General features: G+C 54.2%; 1 protein-coding gene across 7 annotated transcripts in view; it reads right to left on the bottom strand.

The window, feature by feature from the left end:
* Nucleotides 1-693: 693 nt before the first annotated feature.
* The window catches only part of ZC3H4 (zinc finger CCCH-type containing 4), a 53,762-nt gene continuing 35,930 nt past the window's right edge, over nucleotides 694-18,525 (bottom strand). For 5 of the 7 annotated variants that reach the window (XM_031659124.1, XM_009194814.4, XM_009194811.4 and 2 more), the window contains 5 exons: nucleotides 18,251-18,360; nucleotides 8,730-9,091; nucleotides 8,223-8,566; nucleotides 5,587-5,838; nucleotides 2,862-4,375 (listed from right to left, as the gene is read on the bottom strand). In XM_031659124.1, the coding sequence (XP_031514984.1) occupies nucleotides 2,862-4,375; nucleotides 5,587-5,838; nucleotides 8,223-8,566; nucleotides 8,730-9,091; nucleotides 18,251-18,360 (2,582 nt within the window). Of the gene's footprint in view, nucleotides 4,376-5,586; nucleotides 5,839-8,222; nucleotides 8,567-8,729; nucleotides 9,092-18,250; nucleotides 18,361-18,525 lie in introns of all 7 variants that reach the window. The other 2 variants (XM_021931232.2, XM_009194813.4) reach the window with 2 other exon arrangements.

Raw genomic sequence — 18,525 nt, 5'->3', positions numbered from 1 at the left:
TGTATCGTTTGCTGGGTTTGGGTCTCAGCTTTTTTTTTTTTTTTTTAAAGAGACGGGTCTCACTCTGTTGCCTGGCCTGCTGGAGCGCAGCTCACTGCAGCCTGGAACTACTGGGTTCAAGCGATCCTCCTGCCTCAGCCTCCCAAAGTGCTGGGATGAGAGGCGTGAGCCACTGCACTCCAACTGTATTGATCACACATTCAGCCATCTATCCAACCATCCTTCATATTTGTTGATGCATTTCAAAATAAGTTCCAACATCAGAACAGACCCCTCCTCAGAAGATACCCCTGGCTATCACACGGGTAGGGTGCCCGCTAAAGCTCTTCCCGTCCCTAGAAGCCAGTCCAGCTGTCCCGTTTGCGTTAACGGTCTTTTCCTGTGAGCACTGCGAGGGCAGATCCAGGCTGCTGCAGATCACCCCCGGATCTCAAATGCTGAGTGGCCCGCACGAAGCTCAGGGACCTTAGGATGTTGACAGTAGGTGATCTACTGAGGTCCACTGAGGACAGCTGACGCTGTTTGGAGGTACAAATTGTCCCTGTCTTCAAGAATGTTACCCTGAGGCCAACTGCTGAGAGAATAGGTCCATGTTTCACACACCCCCCACTCCCGCCCCGCCATCTTCTACCCTCGTTAATTCTCAGGGCAAGGGATGGTCTGGGGCAGCCTGGAGAGACCAGACCCACAAGCTTTTTAAAATAACTGCATCCTTTAATGGCAGTAATACAATTATTGGATTAAGAGACCACAGGAGAAAGGCAGGTGACGTTTCTGGAAGACAGGTATGGAGTATAAAAAGGGTGTGAAATAGTCATGCGGCGATCATTGTAAAAATACAGTTCATTATATACATATTTGCACCACCAACTCTCAACTCTGAAACAGTATTTACACTTTTGTTACAATCCTGGTTAGAGAACAATTTTTCTTTAAAAGCTCGGCCTGATGGCAAATGAGAATTTCAGGTGAATTCATAGTCCCATGAGGTTCTTAGGCTGAATATTCCAAGAGGAGGGCTCCAGCTTCTATTTCATCCACAGATTTCAGTTTAAAAAATATTTAATTTTCTTTTACAAAAGAAAATCCTCAAAAGGAGAGGAAAAACAACAACAAAAAAACCAAAACACTGCCACACTATGTATTCATACTTATTTTACAAACACCAAGGGCTGCGCCCTCTGCTTCAAGGCCAACACTGGTGGCTGAAGACAAATCTCATTAATGATTGTTAAAAAAAAAAAAAAAAGACAAAAAGACCAACCAACCTGATCCCAGCACTGACCCCTCAGGGCTATGCAGCCCTGTAGGACACACTGCCTCCTGGCCCCAAACTATGAGTTTTTCATTTTTCTCTTTTTGGGGTGGGGTGGGATAGCAGCCTTGTTCACCCCACCCTGAGGAGGAGGGAAGGGGAATCCCTTGGCAGGTGCCCAGGTCTCCTCCTGATCAGCAATGAAGAGATTGGCCTGCAGCCACACAGCGGGCCAGAGAGACAGGCAGATGGAGCCACAAGCACACACTTCCTGAGGCCCCTCAAGTGGCCCAGAGGCAGGATAGCAGGCCTCCCCCAGCACCCCTTGTGCCCATCTCCCAGGCTGTGTCCATAGGTGGGCCTCCTCCAGGGCTCTGCAGAGGAGGCTGGCCCTCAGCCAGGGTGGGAGTGTGGGGGCAGCAGAGGCTTCCCCTCCCCTGCCCTGGCTGTAGGCTTCCCACTCTCCTTAGCCCCTTTCTGAAGTGTACACAAATCTCACACAGCAACACACCTTGGAACCCCTGCATCTGCTGGGTTGGGAGAGGAAACCTGAACACATCAATACCTGACGCCCTGCAGGTCACAGTGTGAAGAGGTGCGAGGAAAACAGAAGAAACACTTGGCCAGGAGCCACCCTAGGGCCCCTGCTGTTGGGGCCTGGCGGCGCAGCCACTTCACGGATCCTGGAGCTGTCCGGGGCCGAGCTGCAGTGCGGTCATAGCGGGTGCGTGGCTTGAGGACCAGGACAGACCCTGGTGTGGGCAAGGAGGGTGTGGCCCTGATGGGACAGGTCGGGTTAATACTGACAGAAAACTGGTACGTGCTCCAAGGGGCTGCCTCCTGGAGGTGGCTCTTCGGGACTCCGCCCCACACCAGCCCCCACTGCCTTTGGGTCCTGTTCTCACACTGGAGGCTTCTGCTGCAGGCTGGGGGGCATTGGCTTGCTCTGGACGGAGGGTGGCGGGTAGGGCACACGTAGTAATGCAGGGACAGGAGCAGGCACGTGCCAGGGAGCCCCAAGTGCCACTGAGGGCTCTTTACCTTTTCACTGTCACCATCTCCTGAGTGGGTTGTCACGTCCTGCACTGAAAAGACAGTGATGGTGCACCCTAGGATTCTAGAAACGCCTGAACCTGCTTCCACACAGGCCCTGCCATGGTCTTGGTTCTGGGTCTCTTTGGGCACAGGGTGAGGAGCGTTCAGTGCCTTCCAAGACACCAACTGTTCCCTTTGTCCTGGGGAAAAGGGGCCATGCTTTGCCCAAAAAACCCACTGGGCCTCCAGCGAGGCCCGGCCAGGCAGAGTCCATGGGGTCTGAGTCTGGACACTGGCGACAGTTCACAGGTTTGCGGGCACGAGTCGGTTTGCTCAGCAGGAGCTCCTGAGCCCGCCACACTGACTAGAACTTAAGATGGTTATATACAATTTATAAATCTCAAAGAAAGTACTACTTAAAAAAAAAAAAAAAAAGAAAAGCAAAAGAAAAGGGAGAAAAGAAAAAAGGAACACCCAGCCTGCCTCCCCTCCCCCACAAGCTCCCCACCCCGGGTGCTGCCCTGAATGCCACCCCAGGAAGGGCGGCTGGAGCCGCGGCTCTGGCTGGACACTACTGGCAAAAGGGGGAGGCCGTGGGGTCGAAGCCTTTAAAAACATCCTTTAGGGACGCCGCATCCTGCTCGCCCTCGCGGGCCGGACTGTTCCCAGCAAATGGACTTCCTGAGCCCGTCTTGGGTGCCTGCTTCACCGTCCCGAAGAGGGTGGGAACGGGCAGGTTGTGCACCCCGGGCTGGGGTGGGGCACCCTCAGGGGGTGGGGTGGCGGTGGTGGCGGTGGGGGCTGTAGCGGCCTTGGGCCGGGGCCGGTTGTAGCTGTTGTATCTGTCCGTGGGGGCGCCCCCATCGGCACCGGCCTTCCCTGTCTCTGGCTGTTCCAGGGCAGACTTGCGGACGAACGGGGGCTCCTTCGCCTTGGAGGCCGAGCTCTTGCCATTACCTTCAGCGCCCTTGGGCTGGGCACCTGTGTCAGCGGCCGGCTCTGTGGCTTTGCCCCCCGCGTTGGGAGTCCTCGGGTCGTAGAGGCTGATGCCGCTCAGCACGCTGCTCTGCCCGCTCCCTCCACCCTGGCCCAGCCCACCGGCTGCCAGCACGCGAGGGTCATAGGGAGCGGTGGCTGGTGGGGAGGCATCCCCACTCGGGCTGGCAGTGGGAGAGGGTGCCTCAGCGGGGCTGGGCTTGGCAGCCCGGGAGGAGGCCGTAGAGTCTGTGGGTTTCTGCAGCCGAGGGTCGGTGGGGGCCTTCCGCACCCGGGGGTCACTGGGTTTGTCAGTGGAACCAGGAGTAGCTGAGGAGCCGGTGGCATTGACCGTCTTGAGGATGCGAGAGAGAAGTTCAAAGTCGGGGAGGTTGGCGCCCTGTGTGCTGGAGTCCGTGGAGGCACCTGGGCGCTGCCGGGCGTTGGGGGGCCCTGCCGTTGCGGCGCGGTGCAGGCGGGGGTCCAGGGTGGGCATGGACTGCAGGGCAGCGGGCACGGGGGGCACTGCGTCCTGCTTGGGGACGGGTAGGGGGATCAGGTCCTCGGGATTCCAGAGCACGGTGCGGGCGAAGCTGGGCTTGCTCAGGGTCACGTCCTTCTTGATGTGGCTGAACTGCTGCAGTTGTGACCGTGGGTCCCGCAGGGGGTGCCCGGGGAGTGGGTCCAGGGGAATGTTCACAGCCTTCTCCCGCAGGGCCCGCTCCCCTTCCTCTTCCTCCGCAGGGGGCGGCCCAGACCCCTTGGAACTGCTGGGGCCCACAGGGCTGGAATGAAGGCTGCCTTCAGGCTTGGAGGTGGGCAGGGCGCGAGCCAGCCGAGGATCTGAGGGTCCGGAATCCCCTGGGCCAGACCCGCCAGAAGCCTCTGCGTGGCGGGTGAGTCTGGGGTCCCGGCTGAGGCGAGGGTCTGCCAGCCGGCTTCCTGTCGGGTGTCCCTTCTGGAGGCGGGGGTCTCCCAGCCCACTGCTGCTCAGCTCTCCAACTGAAGCTGGGGGTCGGCTGGACGTCTGCTGCCTCAAGGTCTTCAGGATGGAGGTTACACTGCTTCCACCCTCATCCTCATCACTTGAGTACCAGTTTCCAGTGTCACCTGGGAAAGAACAGAGGAGCAGGGAAGGGTAAGTGGGCGCATCCACCACCCATCCTCTTGGACCCCACAGCAGCCCACCGTGAGCAGCTCCTTTGCTCGTGCCTCTCAGATCCTCAGGTCCTCCTCTCTAAGGCTCCCTCCCCACAGCAGGCGGCTGAGGAGACCCAGGGAGCTAAGGCGCTACCGTTTATGCCATGCTCCCCAGCGCTCCTCAGTGGCGGCACTGCACTAAGTAGTTTTATTTTAAGTAACTCACAACCACCCCAGGAGGTAGTAATACTATCATGCCCATTTGACAGATGTGAAAACAGAGGCACGGTGCTGTTACTTAGGAGTCAGGGCCAGGACTGGGCTGGGACTCCTAACCCAGAGCTCTGGCGTCTCCTCCCGCCCACCTCTGGGCTGGTTCAGCCCCCACTGTGGCAAATGCAGCTGTGGGCACCTCCTTCTGGAGGTCCTCCTAGCAGATACCACTGACTCAGTTCTGGCTGGGCCTAGGGCTCACAGACACTTGCCCCCAAACCGGCTCACGATGTCCCCATCTCCCAGGGAAGGGCGGCTGGACCAACCAGTCACGGGCTAAGAGGCAGGGCCGGCTGGGCAGACTCAGACATGGGCTCAAGCAAAACCTAGGCCAGTACAGCCTGGGCCATCAGGGGAGCCGCCCCTCTTCCTGCTGTCCCACTGGCTCCTGGGATACTGTCAGGGCCACCTGTGGCCTCTAGTTTCAGGATCCAGAAACCACTTGTCATTTTACCCCAAGGCGGACACCACTAAGTCAACCACACAGCAACTGAGACTTGGTGGCTCATGACTATGATTATTACTGGTTAATTTCAATGACTCTCTTGTCTGTTGGCTCCTTGAGAACATGGTAGGAAAACGGGGGCTTTGAGAGTCTCCCTAAAGCCTCCTCTGGCAGGGCGCAGGCAGCTGATCCTGTTGGCGGCTTTCTCTTCCAGAAACCAGCCCTCCACCCTACTCTATGGGATCAGGGTCTCTCCTGAACCCAACACAGAAAACCATCCCTGACTGCCAGTTTTCTCAGGGATATACAGCAGCCCCAACCCGGCTTCATGGCCCTGGACAGGGGTCCTCCCTAGCCATGGGCTCCTTCCCGACAGGAAACCCAACCTGGAACACCCCACCACCTCCGCTCCCCTGAACAGCGGCCCAGAGCCTGTGCCCCGGCCCCTGGGGCGGACACGTGCCTTCCTCATTCTCCCGGTCCTGCTTGCTGCTCTCAGCCAGCCTCCTCGCTCTCTCCTCCTCCTCCTGCTGCTTCTGCTGGATCCTCAGGTACAGGGCCCTCTGGGCTGAGGGCAGGAAGTCAGGGACACCGGCGCCTGGCTTCGGCCGGCCTGGGGGCCCTCCCTCAGAGAAGCTGTCGGGCTCCAGAGGGTGCTCAGGGAAGAGGTGCTCCCCAGGCTCCCCTGGCAGCTCTTCGTAGTGCCCGTAGTCCTCTGTGGCAGGGAAGAACCGAGGGTTCATGTCGGGAAGGGCCTCCAGGTGCCAACTCCAGCCCCACCCTGCCCCTCACTGCAAACCCACCCCGATGGTGATGGAGAAGGACGCACAGCCTGCCCCTGCCTGCCCTCCCCAGGTCTCAGGGGAACGGAGCCGCCCATGGGTAGTCCCGCCTATGTGAAGAATGAGGTTCAGAGAGGGCTGAGTGATGGGGGCAAACGCTTATGAGGTGGAAACAGGATGGAACATCGGATGTACATTTGTAAGACGCAAGGAGAAGGCTTTGAAAAGACAGAAACAGTCCCTCTGGGACACAGATTCTAGAGAGGCCAGGGATGGATCCTGCACTCTTTCCTGTACTTGTTTAATTATTTTGGATGGACAGGAGTTTCATGGTTTCTTTCTAACAATTAATAAGGAAACACTGTACATCTCATAGTGAACTCAACCATGTTCAACACTAAAAGCCAGGAAAAGAGAATGAAATGAGCCAAAGTGCTGCTCTGGCCAACAGAGGCTCCACAGCATTAGGGGGTCTCTCAGGAAGCACCGGGCCTCCACCTCCTGCGGTGTGGGCACTGGCACCAACCACCTCACCCCATGCACTCCCCCAGTGCCTGAGCCAAGAGCTGTGGGCAGCGGCACAGGCTGACGTGGGGACGCAGCAGGCGTAGAGGGGAGGGCAGGCTCGGCAACACCTCCTGCATGTTGTGTGTGTGCATGACATGTGAGCATGGGAGACAGCGAGTCACCGAGACGGGGGGGATGTCTAGAGTTAGTGCTTCCCCACAGAACGCTATGCAGTGATGGAAATGTTCTAGATCTGCAGGGCAACATGTGGCCACCTAAATCTTCCTGGGGCAGCTGAGCATTTAAAACGTAGTGTCTAAAAAAGTGCACTTGTAACTTAGCTTACATTCATTTCAACTTCGTCAAGTGAACCTGATGGGCCAGCCTGCTCTGTGACACATCCCAGCGCAGAGCTGGGACCCACTCGACGAACCAGACAGCCAAGGGTCCCCCTTCACACAGTCTGTGCACACACCAGAAACCACAGACCACACATGTTAGAGGGAGGATTTTATGAAACAGGATTATCCTAGAGACGCCTACTGCTACCAATGTGACCGACTTCTGGTTTCCCGCCAGCAAAGCTTCTCCCATGCACCTTTCAGATGCTTTTGTTAAAGGGAACCCCAGCACCTCATTGTGGCAGCCTGTTTTTCTCATCTTTCTAAAGCACCCACTCTCACTCGAGTACCTGCTCTCCTGGCTCCATGCACCACCTAAAGTCAAAGCCCATGTCTACATTTTGATCTCTAGCCTGGGCCTATCCCTGATGCCCCTGAAACTATCCCTCAAAATTTCCACATGGCCATCAGAGGGGCAGGCACCCTGGAGTGACTATGCCCCACGTCCAGCGCCCTATCCTCAATGCCGCTCCTACCTGCCTTGCAAAACACACACAGGACTCTCACTGCCCTACGGCGCCGCATCCAAACCTCGAAGCCCTGCCTTGCACTCCAGTGGCTGCCCTGCTGCCTCTGCCCAGGGACAGCCCCCAGCAGCTGCCACAGCAGTATCCCCAGCTCAACACAGCGCCGCCCCCGCCCAGAGGTCCCATCGTTCCTCACGTTGCAAGTGCTGCTTCACTTCTCAGAGAGACTTTTGTGACCATCCCCATTGAGGCACTGAGCCTTCTGGCCTACCACCACGGTACCCCACCTTTTCTTCTAACAATGGCCAGTGCTGAAAGGAGCCAACTCCTATCTACACGCTTGCCACCTGCTTCGTTCCACCAAGATGCAACTGGGCAAGGACAGTGGGGGCCTACTCTGCCTGGCCCTCCTCCTCCAGAGGGCTGCACATCGCATCTCCTACAGCTGCAGCAGCGTCATCTAAATCCCTCTGCTCACTGGACACACGTTACCAATGCAAAAGGAAAAAAAGGCAGGAAAACGGCCGGTAAAGGGCACAGAACCCGCAGAGTCCTGGGGTAGACACTGGTTGCTCCAAGCCGAGAATTGCCTGGAAAGAGATAGTTTTGGCCAGGCCACTAACTGAGCCCTGATGAGCCCATCAGCCTCTCAGCCTCACACCCTTGCACACTCGTCCCTCTAACTTTCCAAGCTTCCGATTCCAGGCACAGCTTGCAAAATTAAAAAGAAATAACCTATAATGATAATAAACAGAATATTCCTTTCTTCCTCAACAGAATAATAAATCCTATGTTACTGAAAACATTCAACCATTAAATGGGACAGAGATGGAGTCATGCTTTCGAAGAGACTCAGACGAAGGAAGAAAAATCACATCTCCCTGACTACTCCACTGTGTAAAGCCCGCAACCCCACGCAGTCACACCTGGAGCCCCGCATACCTGCATCCCCCAGGAGTCCGGGCTCCATCTCCATGCCCTCCTGCTGCTGGTAGAAGTTTTCATAGAAGTTCTGGGCTGGCGGGATAGGGGGCATCATTCCAGAATGTGGGGAGTCTCCAGGGCCGTAGGGCATCATTGGAGGGCCACCAGGGCCCATGGGTGGGCCAGGATTCATGCCAGGGCCCATCTGCATGTCGGGGTGCATGTCCGGGTGCATGTCGGGGTGCATGTCTGGGTGCATGTCAGGGTGCATGTCAGGATGCATTGGACCGCCCATTGGCCCTGGGGGTCCCATGTTGGGCCCAGGGCCCATTGGCCCTGGGGGTCCACCGGGTCCAGGGAACCTAGAAGAAGGAAAAGGCACCTGTGAGGGAAGCTGCAGACCAGGACTCCCACAGCTGGGGAGAGAGGCAGGACCCTGCCCCAGCCAGGCTTACCCTGACAAGAGGAACCTGGCTGGGCCCAGGACAGCGTTCCCTGCCTACCACGGGGGCCCAGGGCACTCACCTGACACCCAGCTTCTCAGCCAGCTGTCCCGTGGGCCGTACCACAATCTCAAACAAGGAGGGGATCTTCTTGTTGTACATGTCCTGCTGCTGCAGCTGCTGTGGGGACAGCGGCTCATGCACTGGCATGGGCATCTGAGGGGGCCCGGGCGGCGGGGGAGGGGGCGGGGGTGGGGGTGGGGGGCCACCCTGCATGGGCCTGCCATTGGGAGAGGTTGGAGCCTGCGGGCCAGGGGGCCGAGGAGGAGTGGGCAGGAGGCCCACACCAGGGGGTGGTTTAGGCAGGGGGTTGATGCCCTGCTTCTTCAGTTCCTCCACCTCCTTCTCGTCCTCGGCACCTGCTTCTGCATCATCAGCCAACATCTGCGGGTGAGAAAGAACAAAAGAAGGTGTGGACAGGGTCAGGATGGAAACGGACCTCTCCAGGTCTCAGAGCTGAAGTTTATGAGGAGAAGTTCCACAATACAAGGACCTTGAGGTCTAAAGACATAAAGCTAATGACCACAATGGCTCCGTTACAAAAATCATCAGCCACCTCTCTGCTCCACTCTCCGGGACCAGCTGGTGGGGGGCAGGGGGGCGCCTGTTCTTGCTCTATGGCAAAATACAAGAGAAAGTGTACTGTTCAACCATTAAAAGTGAACGATTCGGCAGGGCGCAGGGGCTCACATCTGTCATCCCAGCACTCTGGGAGGACGAGGTGGGTGGATCACTTGAGGCCAGGAGTTTAAGACCAGTCTGGCCAACATGCAAAAACCCCGTCTCTACTAAAAATACAAAAATTAGCTAGGTGTGGTAGCGCATGCCTATAGTCTCAGCCACTCGGGAGACTGAGGGAGGAGAATCACTCGAACCTGGGAGGCAGAGGCTGCAATGAGCGAAGACTGCGTAATTGCACTCCAGCATGGACAACAGATGAGACTCTGTCTCAAAAATAAATACACAAGGCCAGGTGTGGTGGCTCATGCCTGTAATCCCAGCACTTTGGGAGGCCACGGTGGGCAGATCACCTAAGGTCAGGAGTTCAAGGTCAGCCTGGCCAACATGGTGAAACCCCGTCTCTACTAAAAATACAAAAAAATTAGCTGAACATGGTGGTACTAAAAATACAAAAAAATTAGCCGGACATGGTGGTGGCCACCTGTAATTCCAGCTACTTGGGAGGCTGAGGCAGAAGAATCGCTTGAACCCGGGACACAGAGGTTCCAGTGAGCCGAGATAACACCACTGCATTCCAGCCTGAGCGGGAGAGCCAGACTCCATCTCAAAATACAAAAATAAAAACAAACTGAATGATTCAGTGGCATTTGGCACATTAACAATGTTATGCAACCACCACCTCTATCTAGTTCTAGGACATTTTCATCACCCCCAAAAGAGACCCTGTACACACTAAGCAATCACTCCCCATCCTCTGCCCCCAGCCCCCGGCAGCCACTCTGCTTCCTGTCTCTGCAGACCTGCCCCTGCTGGACAGCTCCTGCGAACAGACTCATGCGCTGAGTGTGAGGGGTCCTTTCACTTAGCAAAGTGCATCTACACTGCTACATCTATCAGTATGTCACTCAGTTTTTTATGGCTGAATCATATTCCACTGTCCTGTTTGGATGTTAAGGGCCTCAGATCTCACCTGTAGTAAGACCCAAACTCCTGAACATAACCCTCAGGGTCTAAGAGCGGGGGTGGGTGTGTGGCTATCTGGGGAGGACTGGGAAGCTTCCTAGCAGCTTCATTTCCTCCCACGATCCCAACTCCTCCAGCCCAACCACCCAGCCTCACTTCAGTGCAATGAGCAGTCAAGCTCTCCCCTACAGGGCCAGGACCAAGCTGCCCCCAGGCTTTTATTTTTCCCCGTTATTCCCATGTGGCTCAACGTCACCCAACTGTTGAGGTCCCTCATTAGACGTCAATTCATAGTGTCTGTCCAGTCTCCTATACTCACTACTGGGGTACCAGGAGTTCTCTGCCAACACTGCCTATGCCTTGTTAGATTATTCAGTCATTCCCGTGTTGATCCTGGCTCACCTCCCTGTCAGCTCCATGAGGGCAGGACTGTTTCTTCCCTGCTTTATCCCCAGGGCCCCCACAAGACCTGATACAGGGCAGATGCCCAATGAGTGAATGAGAAATGTCAAAATCTCAATTGAACTAGAATGTTTCATCAGTTAGAATCGCATGCAGAAAAGTGAACACAGGAGGCCTGGCTGCTCTCCTTGGAAGCCCTGCTTGCAAGGCTAGGCCTTGGCTGGTGTCTGGCAAGCTGGATTTTGGGAGGGCTCCCAGCATTCACTGTCTAGTAAGAGGGGCTCACTGCATCTAAACTGTTTCTACAACCAATGCAGTTTGTGCTGAATGCCTGCTTTGCCCCCCAGATCTGGAATTTTGGTCCATGCCAGGCAGAAGCTGCCTAGGTGAACGGCCCTAGTGAAAACCCTGGGCGTTGAGCAAGTCTTCTCACAAACAGAATGCCACTCGTGCTGTCACAACTGGAGGAGGGCAGCATGGCCCCTGCGAGTCCACGGGGAGAGGATGTGCCTGCTTCCTCCGGGTGCCCTCATGTACTCGTTCCCGGGGCTGAGTTTGCCTGTGTCCCTTCACTGCAGTAACATCTTGGCTGTGAGTTCCCCAGCAAGTTGCTCTGGGTCATCTTGGGGACCCCAGCACAGATCCCTTAGTGGGTCCTAACACGGGGTCAGGATGAACTAGTCCTGCCCCTCTGCCCAGGAACAGCAGGGATGACAGAAATAGGACCCCCTGGTGGGGGTTGTGCGTTCGCAGTTTTCCCTTCTCCTAGCCATTAGCAGTGGTACCTGAACCCTGGAACCCCAAGGTCCAACAAGAATGTGGCTTCATGGAGGAGGGGTGGAAAACGACACGGTGGAACCCCTCTGTCCTTCTGAGCCCTGCTACTCCAGGTGTGGTCAGCGTGTGAACCAGCAGAGCAGGGGTACCTGTGGAGGCAGAATTCACATTCTGCCCTTGGAGTGTGGGTAACGCCACCTGAGATGAGCCTTGCTGGGAGGGCCCAGAGCCTTGCGTCAGCTCCCAGTACTGCTGCTTTCAGCACTGCTATGGGCTCACTTCCTCCTGGCCCAAGGGCCCTTCCTCAATTGTGTGTGCGGCCATGGGTTGCGCTGCATCTGCCACCCTGCATTTCCCTCCTCCTCTTCAGTCCTAACTGCCGCACATCCTGGGGCCACCACTGGCACCTCCTCACAGAGCCTCCTGAACGTCTGCCTCGTGAATAGAGCCCAGCTGGAGTCCTGGGCTCCCACACTTGTTCTTCACGGCCTGATCCCTGTGTGTGTGTGTGCGCGCACGCACACACATACACACACACACTCACACTCCCCATGTGTCATCAGCATCTGCCCAAGGACCTAACCCTGCCTCCTCACGACCCCCAGTGCCTGCCACAAACAAGGCACAGAGATTTATAGAGTGAACGACTAAGCAAGGAACACAAACCAATGCACTCTGCCATTCATTCCCTGGAATCCAGAGGCTGGGTCCAGCGCAGAGGAGAAAGGAGCTCAGGCCCTGCCTGACTGGTTGACTCCAACATGGAGTCAACTGCAGAGTCAACCCAAACTGCTCATCGGTCCTGCCAGCACAGACCCTGTGGCCCCTCTGTTCCTGGCCCCTCCACTAGCAAAGACACCAGCTGAGACAACTAGCACCCCACTAGGTGCCAAAGCCTCTCTAGCCAGGACAGACTCTCAGTGATCAGAGGAGTTTCCAAAAGTCAGTCACCTTCTGCAAGCAAGAAGTAACACTTGTAGAGGTGCAGAGGCATGTGGGCTGAGCCCATCAGGCCATGTGAATAAGCACCAGGAAATGGAAACAACGCAAATGTCTTTCAACGGATGACTGGATAAACAAACGTAGATCATCCACTTGGTGGGGCACTACACAGCAACAAATGGTAATGAACTGCTACTTGCAACAACGGGTGAATCTCAAAGGCTTCATGCCAAGTGCAAGAAGCCAGACTCAACAAATGCATGCATGTGCACTGTGTACACTCACACTCTTAAAAGCTTGTTTACCCCACAATTCTATTTATATGATTTGCTTGAAAAAGCAAAACCAAAAGACAGACCCTGACCCACGGTTGCCAGGCACTGGAGATGTGGGGTGGCATTTACTATAAAAGACACAGCGGTGACAGACACACACAAGGGGTGACAAAATGGGTTTCCTAGATCCATCTTGTGGGGTGGTGACATGACTCAGTGTGTTTGTCAAAACTCATAGAACTAGGCCGGGCGCGGTGGCTTACGCCTGTAATCCCAGCACTCTGGGAGACAGAGATAGGTGGATTACGAGGTCGGGAGTTCAAGACCAGCCTGACCAAGATGGTGAAACCCTGTCTCTACTAAAAATACCAAAAAAAAAAAAAAAAAATCAGCTGGCCAGGCGCAGAGGTTCAAGCCTGTAATCTCAGCATTTTGGGAGGCCAAGCTGGGCGGATCACGAGGTCAGGAGTTCAAGACCAATCTGACCAACATGGTGAAACCCCGTCTCTACTAAAAATACAAAAATGAGCCGGGAGTGGTGGTACACGCCTGTAATCCCAGTTACTCAGGAGGCTGAGGCAGGAGAATCGCTTGAACCTGGGAGGCAGAGTTTGCAGTGAGCCAAGGTCGCGCCACTGCACTCCAGCTTGGGTAACAGAGTGAGGCTCCGTCTCAAAAAACAAACAAACAAACAAATAAATAAATAAATAAATAAATAAACAAATAAATAAATAAATAGCTGGGCATGGTGGCGGGCCTCTGTAATCCCAGCTATTCAAGAGGCAGAGAATTGCTTGAACCTGGGAGGCGGAGGCTGGAGTGAGCCAACATTGCACCACTGCACTCCAGCCTGGATGACAGAGCGAGATTCCGTCTTGGAAAAAAAAAAAAACTCACAGAACTATGTATCAGGCGCAGTGGTTCATGCCTGTAATCCCAGCACTTTGGGAGGCCTAGGTGGGTGGATCACCTGAGGTCAGGAGTTTGAGACCATATGGCTAACATGGTGAAACCCCGTCTCTACTAAAAATACAAAAATTAGCTGGGAGTGGAGGCAGGCACCTGTAATCTCAGCTACTCAGGAGGTTGAGACAGGAGAATCACTTGAACCCAGTGAGCCGAGATCACACCACTGCACTCCAGCCTGGGCAACAAGAGTGAAACTCCATCTCAAAAAAAAAAAAAATTGGTACCAAAGATGACATACAAAAACATATAATGCTAAGAGCTGGTTAAAGCACTCAGATAAATTTAGAAGGTATGGATTTTCAGCTAGGCATGGTGGTTCACATCTGTAATCCCAGCACTGTGGGAGGCCAAGGCGGGGGGATCACCTGAGGTCGGGGGTTCAAGACCAGCCTGACAAACATGGAGAAACCCCATCCCTACTAAAAACACAAAAAATGAGCCAGGAGCAGTGGCACATGCCTGTAATCCCAGCTATTCGGGAGGCTGAGGCAGGAGAATAGCTTGAACCTGGGAGGCAGAGGTTGTGGTGAGCCAAGATCGCGCTACTCCTCCAGCCCGGTCGACAAGAACAAAACTCCATCTCAAAAAAAAAAAAAAAAGGCCAGGCGCGGTGGCTCAAGCTTGTAATCCCAGCACTTTGGGAGGCCGAGACGGGCGGATCACGAAGTCAGGAGATCGAGACCATCCTGGCTAACACGGTGAAACCTCGTCTCTACTAAAAAAAATACAAAAACTAGCCAGGCGAGGTGGCGGGCGCCTGTAGTCCCAGCTACTCGGGAGGCTGAGGCAGGAGAATGGCGTAAACCCAGGAGGCGGAGCTTGCAGTGAGCTGAGATCGCGCCACTGCACGCCAGCCTGGGCGACGGAGCAAGACTCCGTCTCAAAAAAAAAAAAAAAAAAAAAAAAAAGAAGGCATGGATTTTCAGGAAGGGGTCTGTGTGCATACTCCCAAGCAGAAACCTACAACCCTCTAAGCTTTGCAAACATCAAGTTTTGCTCTCAGAAAACATGGCTCTCTACAGAATTTACTTTTAACAGATTCAAGTACCATTATATTTTCTCTCTGCTGGCTTCATAGGTGCCTCCATGAAACCAAGGGAGATCAAATATAATCCCAATGCCATTTAAAAAATATTTTTTTCCAGCCATTGAAACTACACACAAAAAGCTCCCATAAAGTATCTCTATTTTTTCCATTATTTATTATTATTTCCTAAAAGTATGTTTGGAGCTAAATGAGACACAGTGTTAAATAATTTCGCGAGGTGGGTGGATTATTTGAGGTCAGGAGTTTGAAACCATCCTGGCCAACATGGTGAAACCCCATCTCTACTAAAAATACAAAAATTAGCCAGGTGTCGTGGGACATATCTGTAATCCCAGCACTTTGGGAGGCCAAGGCAGGTGGATCACTTGTCAAGGCAGGTGAATCAGGAGTTCAAGACCAGCCTGGCCAACATGGTAAAACCCTGTCTCTACTAAAAATACAAAATTCAGCTGGGCATGGTGGCAGGCACCTGTAATCCCAGCTACTCAGGAGGCTAAGACAAGAAATCACCTGAACCTGGGAGGCAGAGGTTGCAGTGAGCCGAGATGGTGCCACTGCACTTCAGCCTGGGCAAAAGAGTGAAACTCCGTCTCAAAAATAAACAAACAAAAATTAGCCGGGCGTGGTGGCGGGTGCCTGTAATCCCAGCTACTGCGGAAGCTGAGGCAGGAGAATCGCTTGAACCCGGGAGGCGGAGGTTGCGGTGAGCCAAGATCGCGCCACTGCAATCTACCCTGGGCAACAGAGCGAGACGCCATTTCATTTCTTCTTTTTTTTTTTTCTGAGACGGAGTCTCGCTCTTGTTGCCCAGGCTGGAGTGCAATGGCGCAATCTTGGCTCACCGCAACCTCCACCTCCCAGGTTCAAGTGATTATCTTGCCTCAGCCTCTCTAGTAGCTGGGATTACAGGCATGCACCACTTTGCCTGGCTAATTTTGTATTTTTAGTAGAGACAAGGTTTCTCCATGTTGGTCAGGCTGGTCTTGAATTCCCAACCTCAGGTGATCCGCCCGTCTCGGCCTCCCGGCGGGGGCGGGGTTACAGGAGTGAGCCACAGCGCCTGGCCGAGACTCCAGTTCAAAAAAAAAAAATTAATTTCACCTGTTTCTTTTTACTTTTAATTTTACTTTTACTGGAAAATTTTAAATGAACGAAGTGGTTCTGTGGTGCTCCTATGGGTAGCACTGGCCTAGAGCACAAACTTGGAGCCTCCAGCAGGGGGCAGTCCTCAGTCAGAGACGGGTAAGTCCTCCCAAGGAGACATGAGGCCTCCCTGAATGGCCACTGCTTCCCGTCATCAAACAGCTCAGACTCCAGGAATGTACAGATTACAAAACCCTGGGGCAGGCTGGGCGCCGTGGCCCACACTTGCAATGCCATCGCTTTGGGAAGCCAAAGCGGGCATATCACAAGTTCAGTAGTTCGAGACCAGCCTGGCCAACATGGTGAAATGCTGTCTCTACTGAAAATAGCTTGGTGCAGTGGCGCGCGCCTGTAGTCCCAGCTACTCGGGAGGCGGAGCTTGCAGTGAGCTGAGATTGCGCCACTGCACTCCAGCCTGGGCGACAGAGACTCCGTCTCAAAACAAAACAAAAAAACCCTAGGGCAGCAGGCTCCCCAGAGGGACTGACCTTTTCCTACAGGTGCCCTGCCAATGAGGAATGGATGTTCTCCTACGTCTGCTTGCATGGGGCTTCCGCTGCACCCCTCACATGGGTACCCCTGCCACCAGTTAACAAGACAGTCACTGGCCGGGCGCGGTGGCTCACGCCTGTAATCCCAGCACTTTGGGAGGCCGAGGCGGGCGGATCACAAGGTCAGGAGATCGAGACCACGGTGAAACCCCGTCTCTACTAAAAATACAAAAAATTAGCCGGGCGCGGTGGCGGGTGCCTGTAGTCCCAGCTACTTGGGAGGCTGAGGCAGGAGAATGGCAGGAACCCGGGAGGCGGAGCTTGCAGTGAGCCGAGATCGCGCCACTGCACTCCAGCCAGGGGGACAGAGCGAGACTCCGTCTCAAAAAAAAAAAAAAAAAAAACAAGACAGTCACTGACACATGGACTCTGGAAGCTGGCAGATGTGCTGATGCCTTGATCCTTTCCATTCTCAAAAAAATATCTAATCTCCTAGAACCTCCTGTGAACTAGAGGGCAGGAAAGCTTCACTTGAAAGGATACCTGTTCCCGTAGCCACTCACTCCCCAGATGAAACTCAGGACTGATATTTGGGCATTTAACCCTAACCCAAAGTCCTCAGCCTAGCTCTTCAGAGAGGACAACTGATGCCAGGATGAGTTTCAAATGTCACCTGGCTAAGTGGAGAAGCCATGACACCTCCCCCAACGGAGTATTCCCCTTTAGAGACCCCCAAATTCCCTCTACTTTCTCTAATGCATAATGGGGACCCTGAGAGTTGCAAGAAAACGTTTAACTTTTCCACCAAAATACAATCTTTGTCTCTTCTTTGTATATCTTTGGTTTTTTGTGGGTTTTCTTTGAGGTGGAGTCTTCTCTGGAGTGCAGTGGCTCACTGCAGCCTCAATCTCCTGGATTCAACAGATCTTCCTGCCTCAGCCTCTCGAGTAGCTGGGACCACAGGCATGTGCCACAACACCTGGCTAATTTTTTTTATTTTTTATTTGGAGACACAGTCTCACTCTGTTGCACAGGCTGGATGGAATGCAGGGGTGTGATCTCGGCTCACTGCAACCTCTGCCTCCTGAGTACCTAGGACTACAAGCATGTGCCACTACACCTGGCTAATTTCTATATTTTTAGTAGTGATGGAGTTTTGCCATGTTGGCCAGGTTGGTCTTGAGAACCTGGCCTCAGGTGATCTGCCCGCCTCAGCCTCTCAAAGTGCTGGGATAACAAGCGTGAGCCACCACACCCAGTTAAGTTTTTCATCCTTTTTTTTTTTTTTTAGAGACGGGGTTTTGCCATGTTGCCCTTAGCTCAAGTGATCTATCTGCCTGCCTTGGCCTCCCAAAGTGCTGGGATTACAGGCACGAGCCACTGCACCCAGCCCAACCAATTTTTTTTTTCTTTTTTTAAGTAGAAACAACATCTCACTACATGCCTAGGCTGGTCTCAAACTCCTGAGCTCAAGTAATCCTCCCACCTCAGCCTCCCAAAGTGCTGGGGTTACAGGTAATTCGTGTATCCCTGTGTATCGTGGGCTGTCTCTAATTGACACCTAGAGATTAGGATTCATGCTTGGAGGCACATCAGGCAGTATTCCCTTCATTTGGCCATGCCCCCAGGAAACAGCAAAAGCCTGTCCTGGCTTAAGACAAGATACTTGTGACCACCTCAACTCCCTGCAGAAGAGGACACAGTGCCCATGTCCTCCTTAGAATGGCCCAACTCCAGATCAACCCAACTGGGCACTGCAGAGGCTGGACAGGCAGGCTATAGCACTGAGATAATGGACTGCACATGTCCCAGTTCCTGTGAGCCGTGCACCCCGTTAGCCCCTGGACATTACCTTATCCAAGAGCTCCCTCGTCTCTTCCGTCAGAGGGTCGTGGGAAAACATGCAGTCGTCACCATTGATGCAGTTCCCAGTGGTGTGGTACAGCTTACACGGGAAATCACGTTCATGGCAAATTAAGGTAAATGCTTCATCTCACAGAACACACCCCCACCCAGACCCAAGGCAGAATCCAACTCCCTTTGCTTTGGAGATGAGAAATCTGAGCCCAGAGAGGTGAGGCGACGTGCTCAGGGCTGCTCCGTGGGTTGGCAGGAGAGACCCCGGCA

Source organism: Papio anubis, chromosome 20, assembly GCF_008728515.1.
Source record: "Papio anubis isolate 15944 chromosome 20, Panubis1.0, whole genome shotgun sequence".
In the NCBI taxonomy this organism is placed as follows: Eukaryota; Metazoa; Chordata; class Mammalia; order Primates; family Cercopithecidae; genus Papio; species Papio anubis.
Note: the sequence above shows the minus strand (reverse complement) of the source record. Positions and strands in the feature narration are given on the sequence as shown.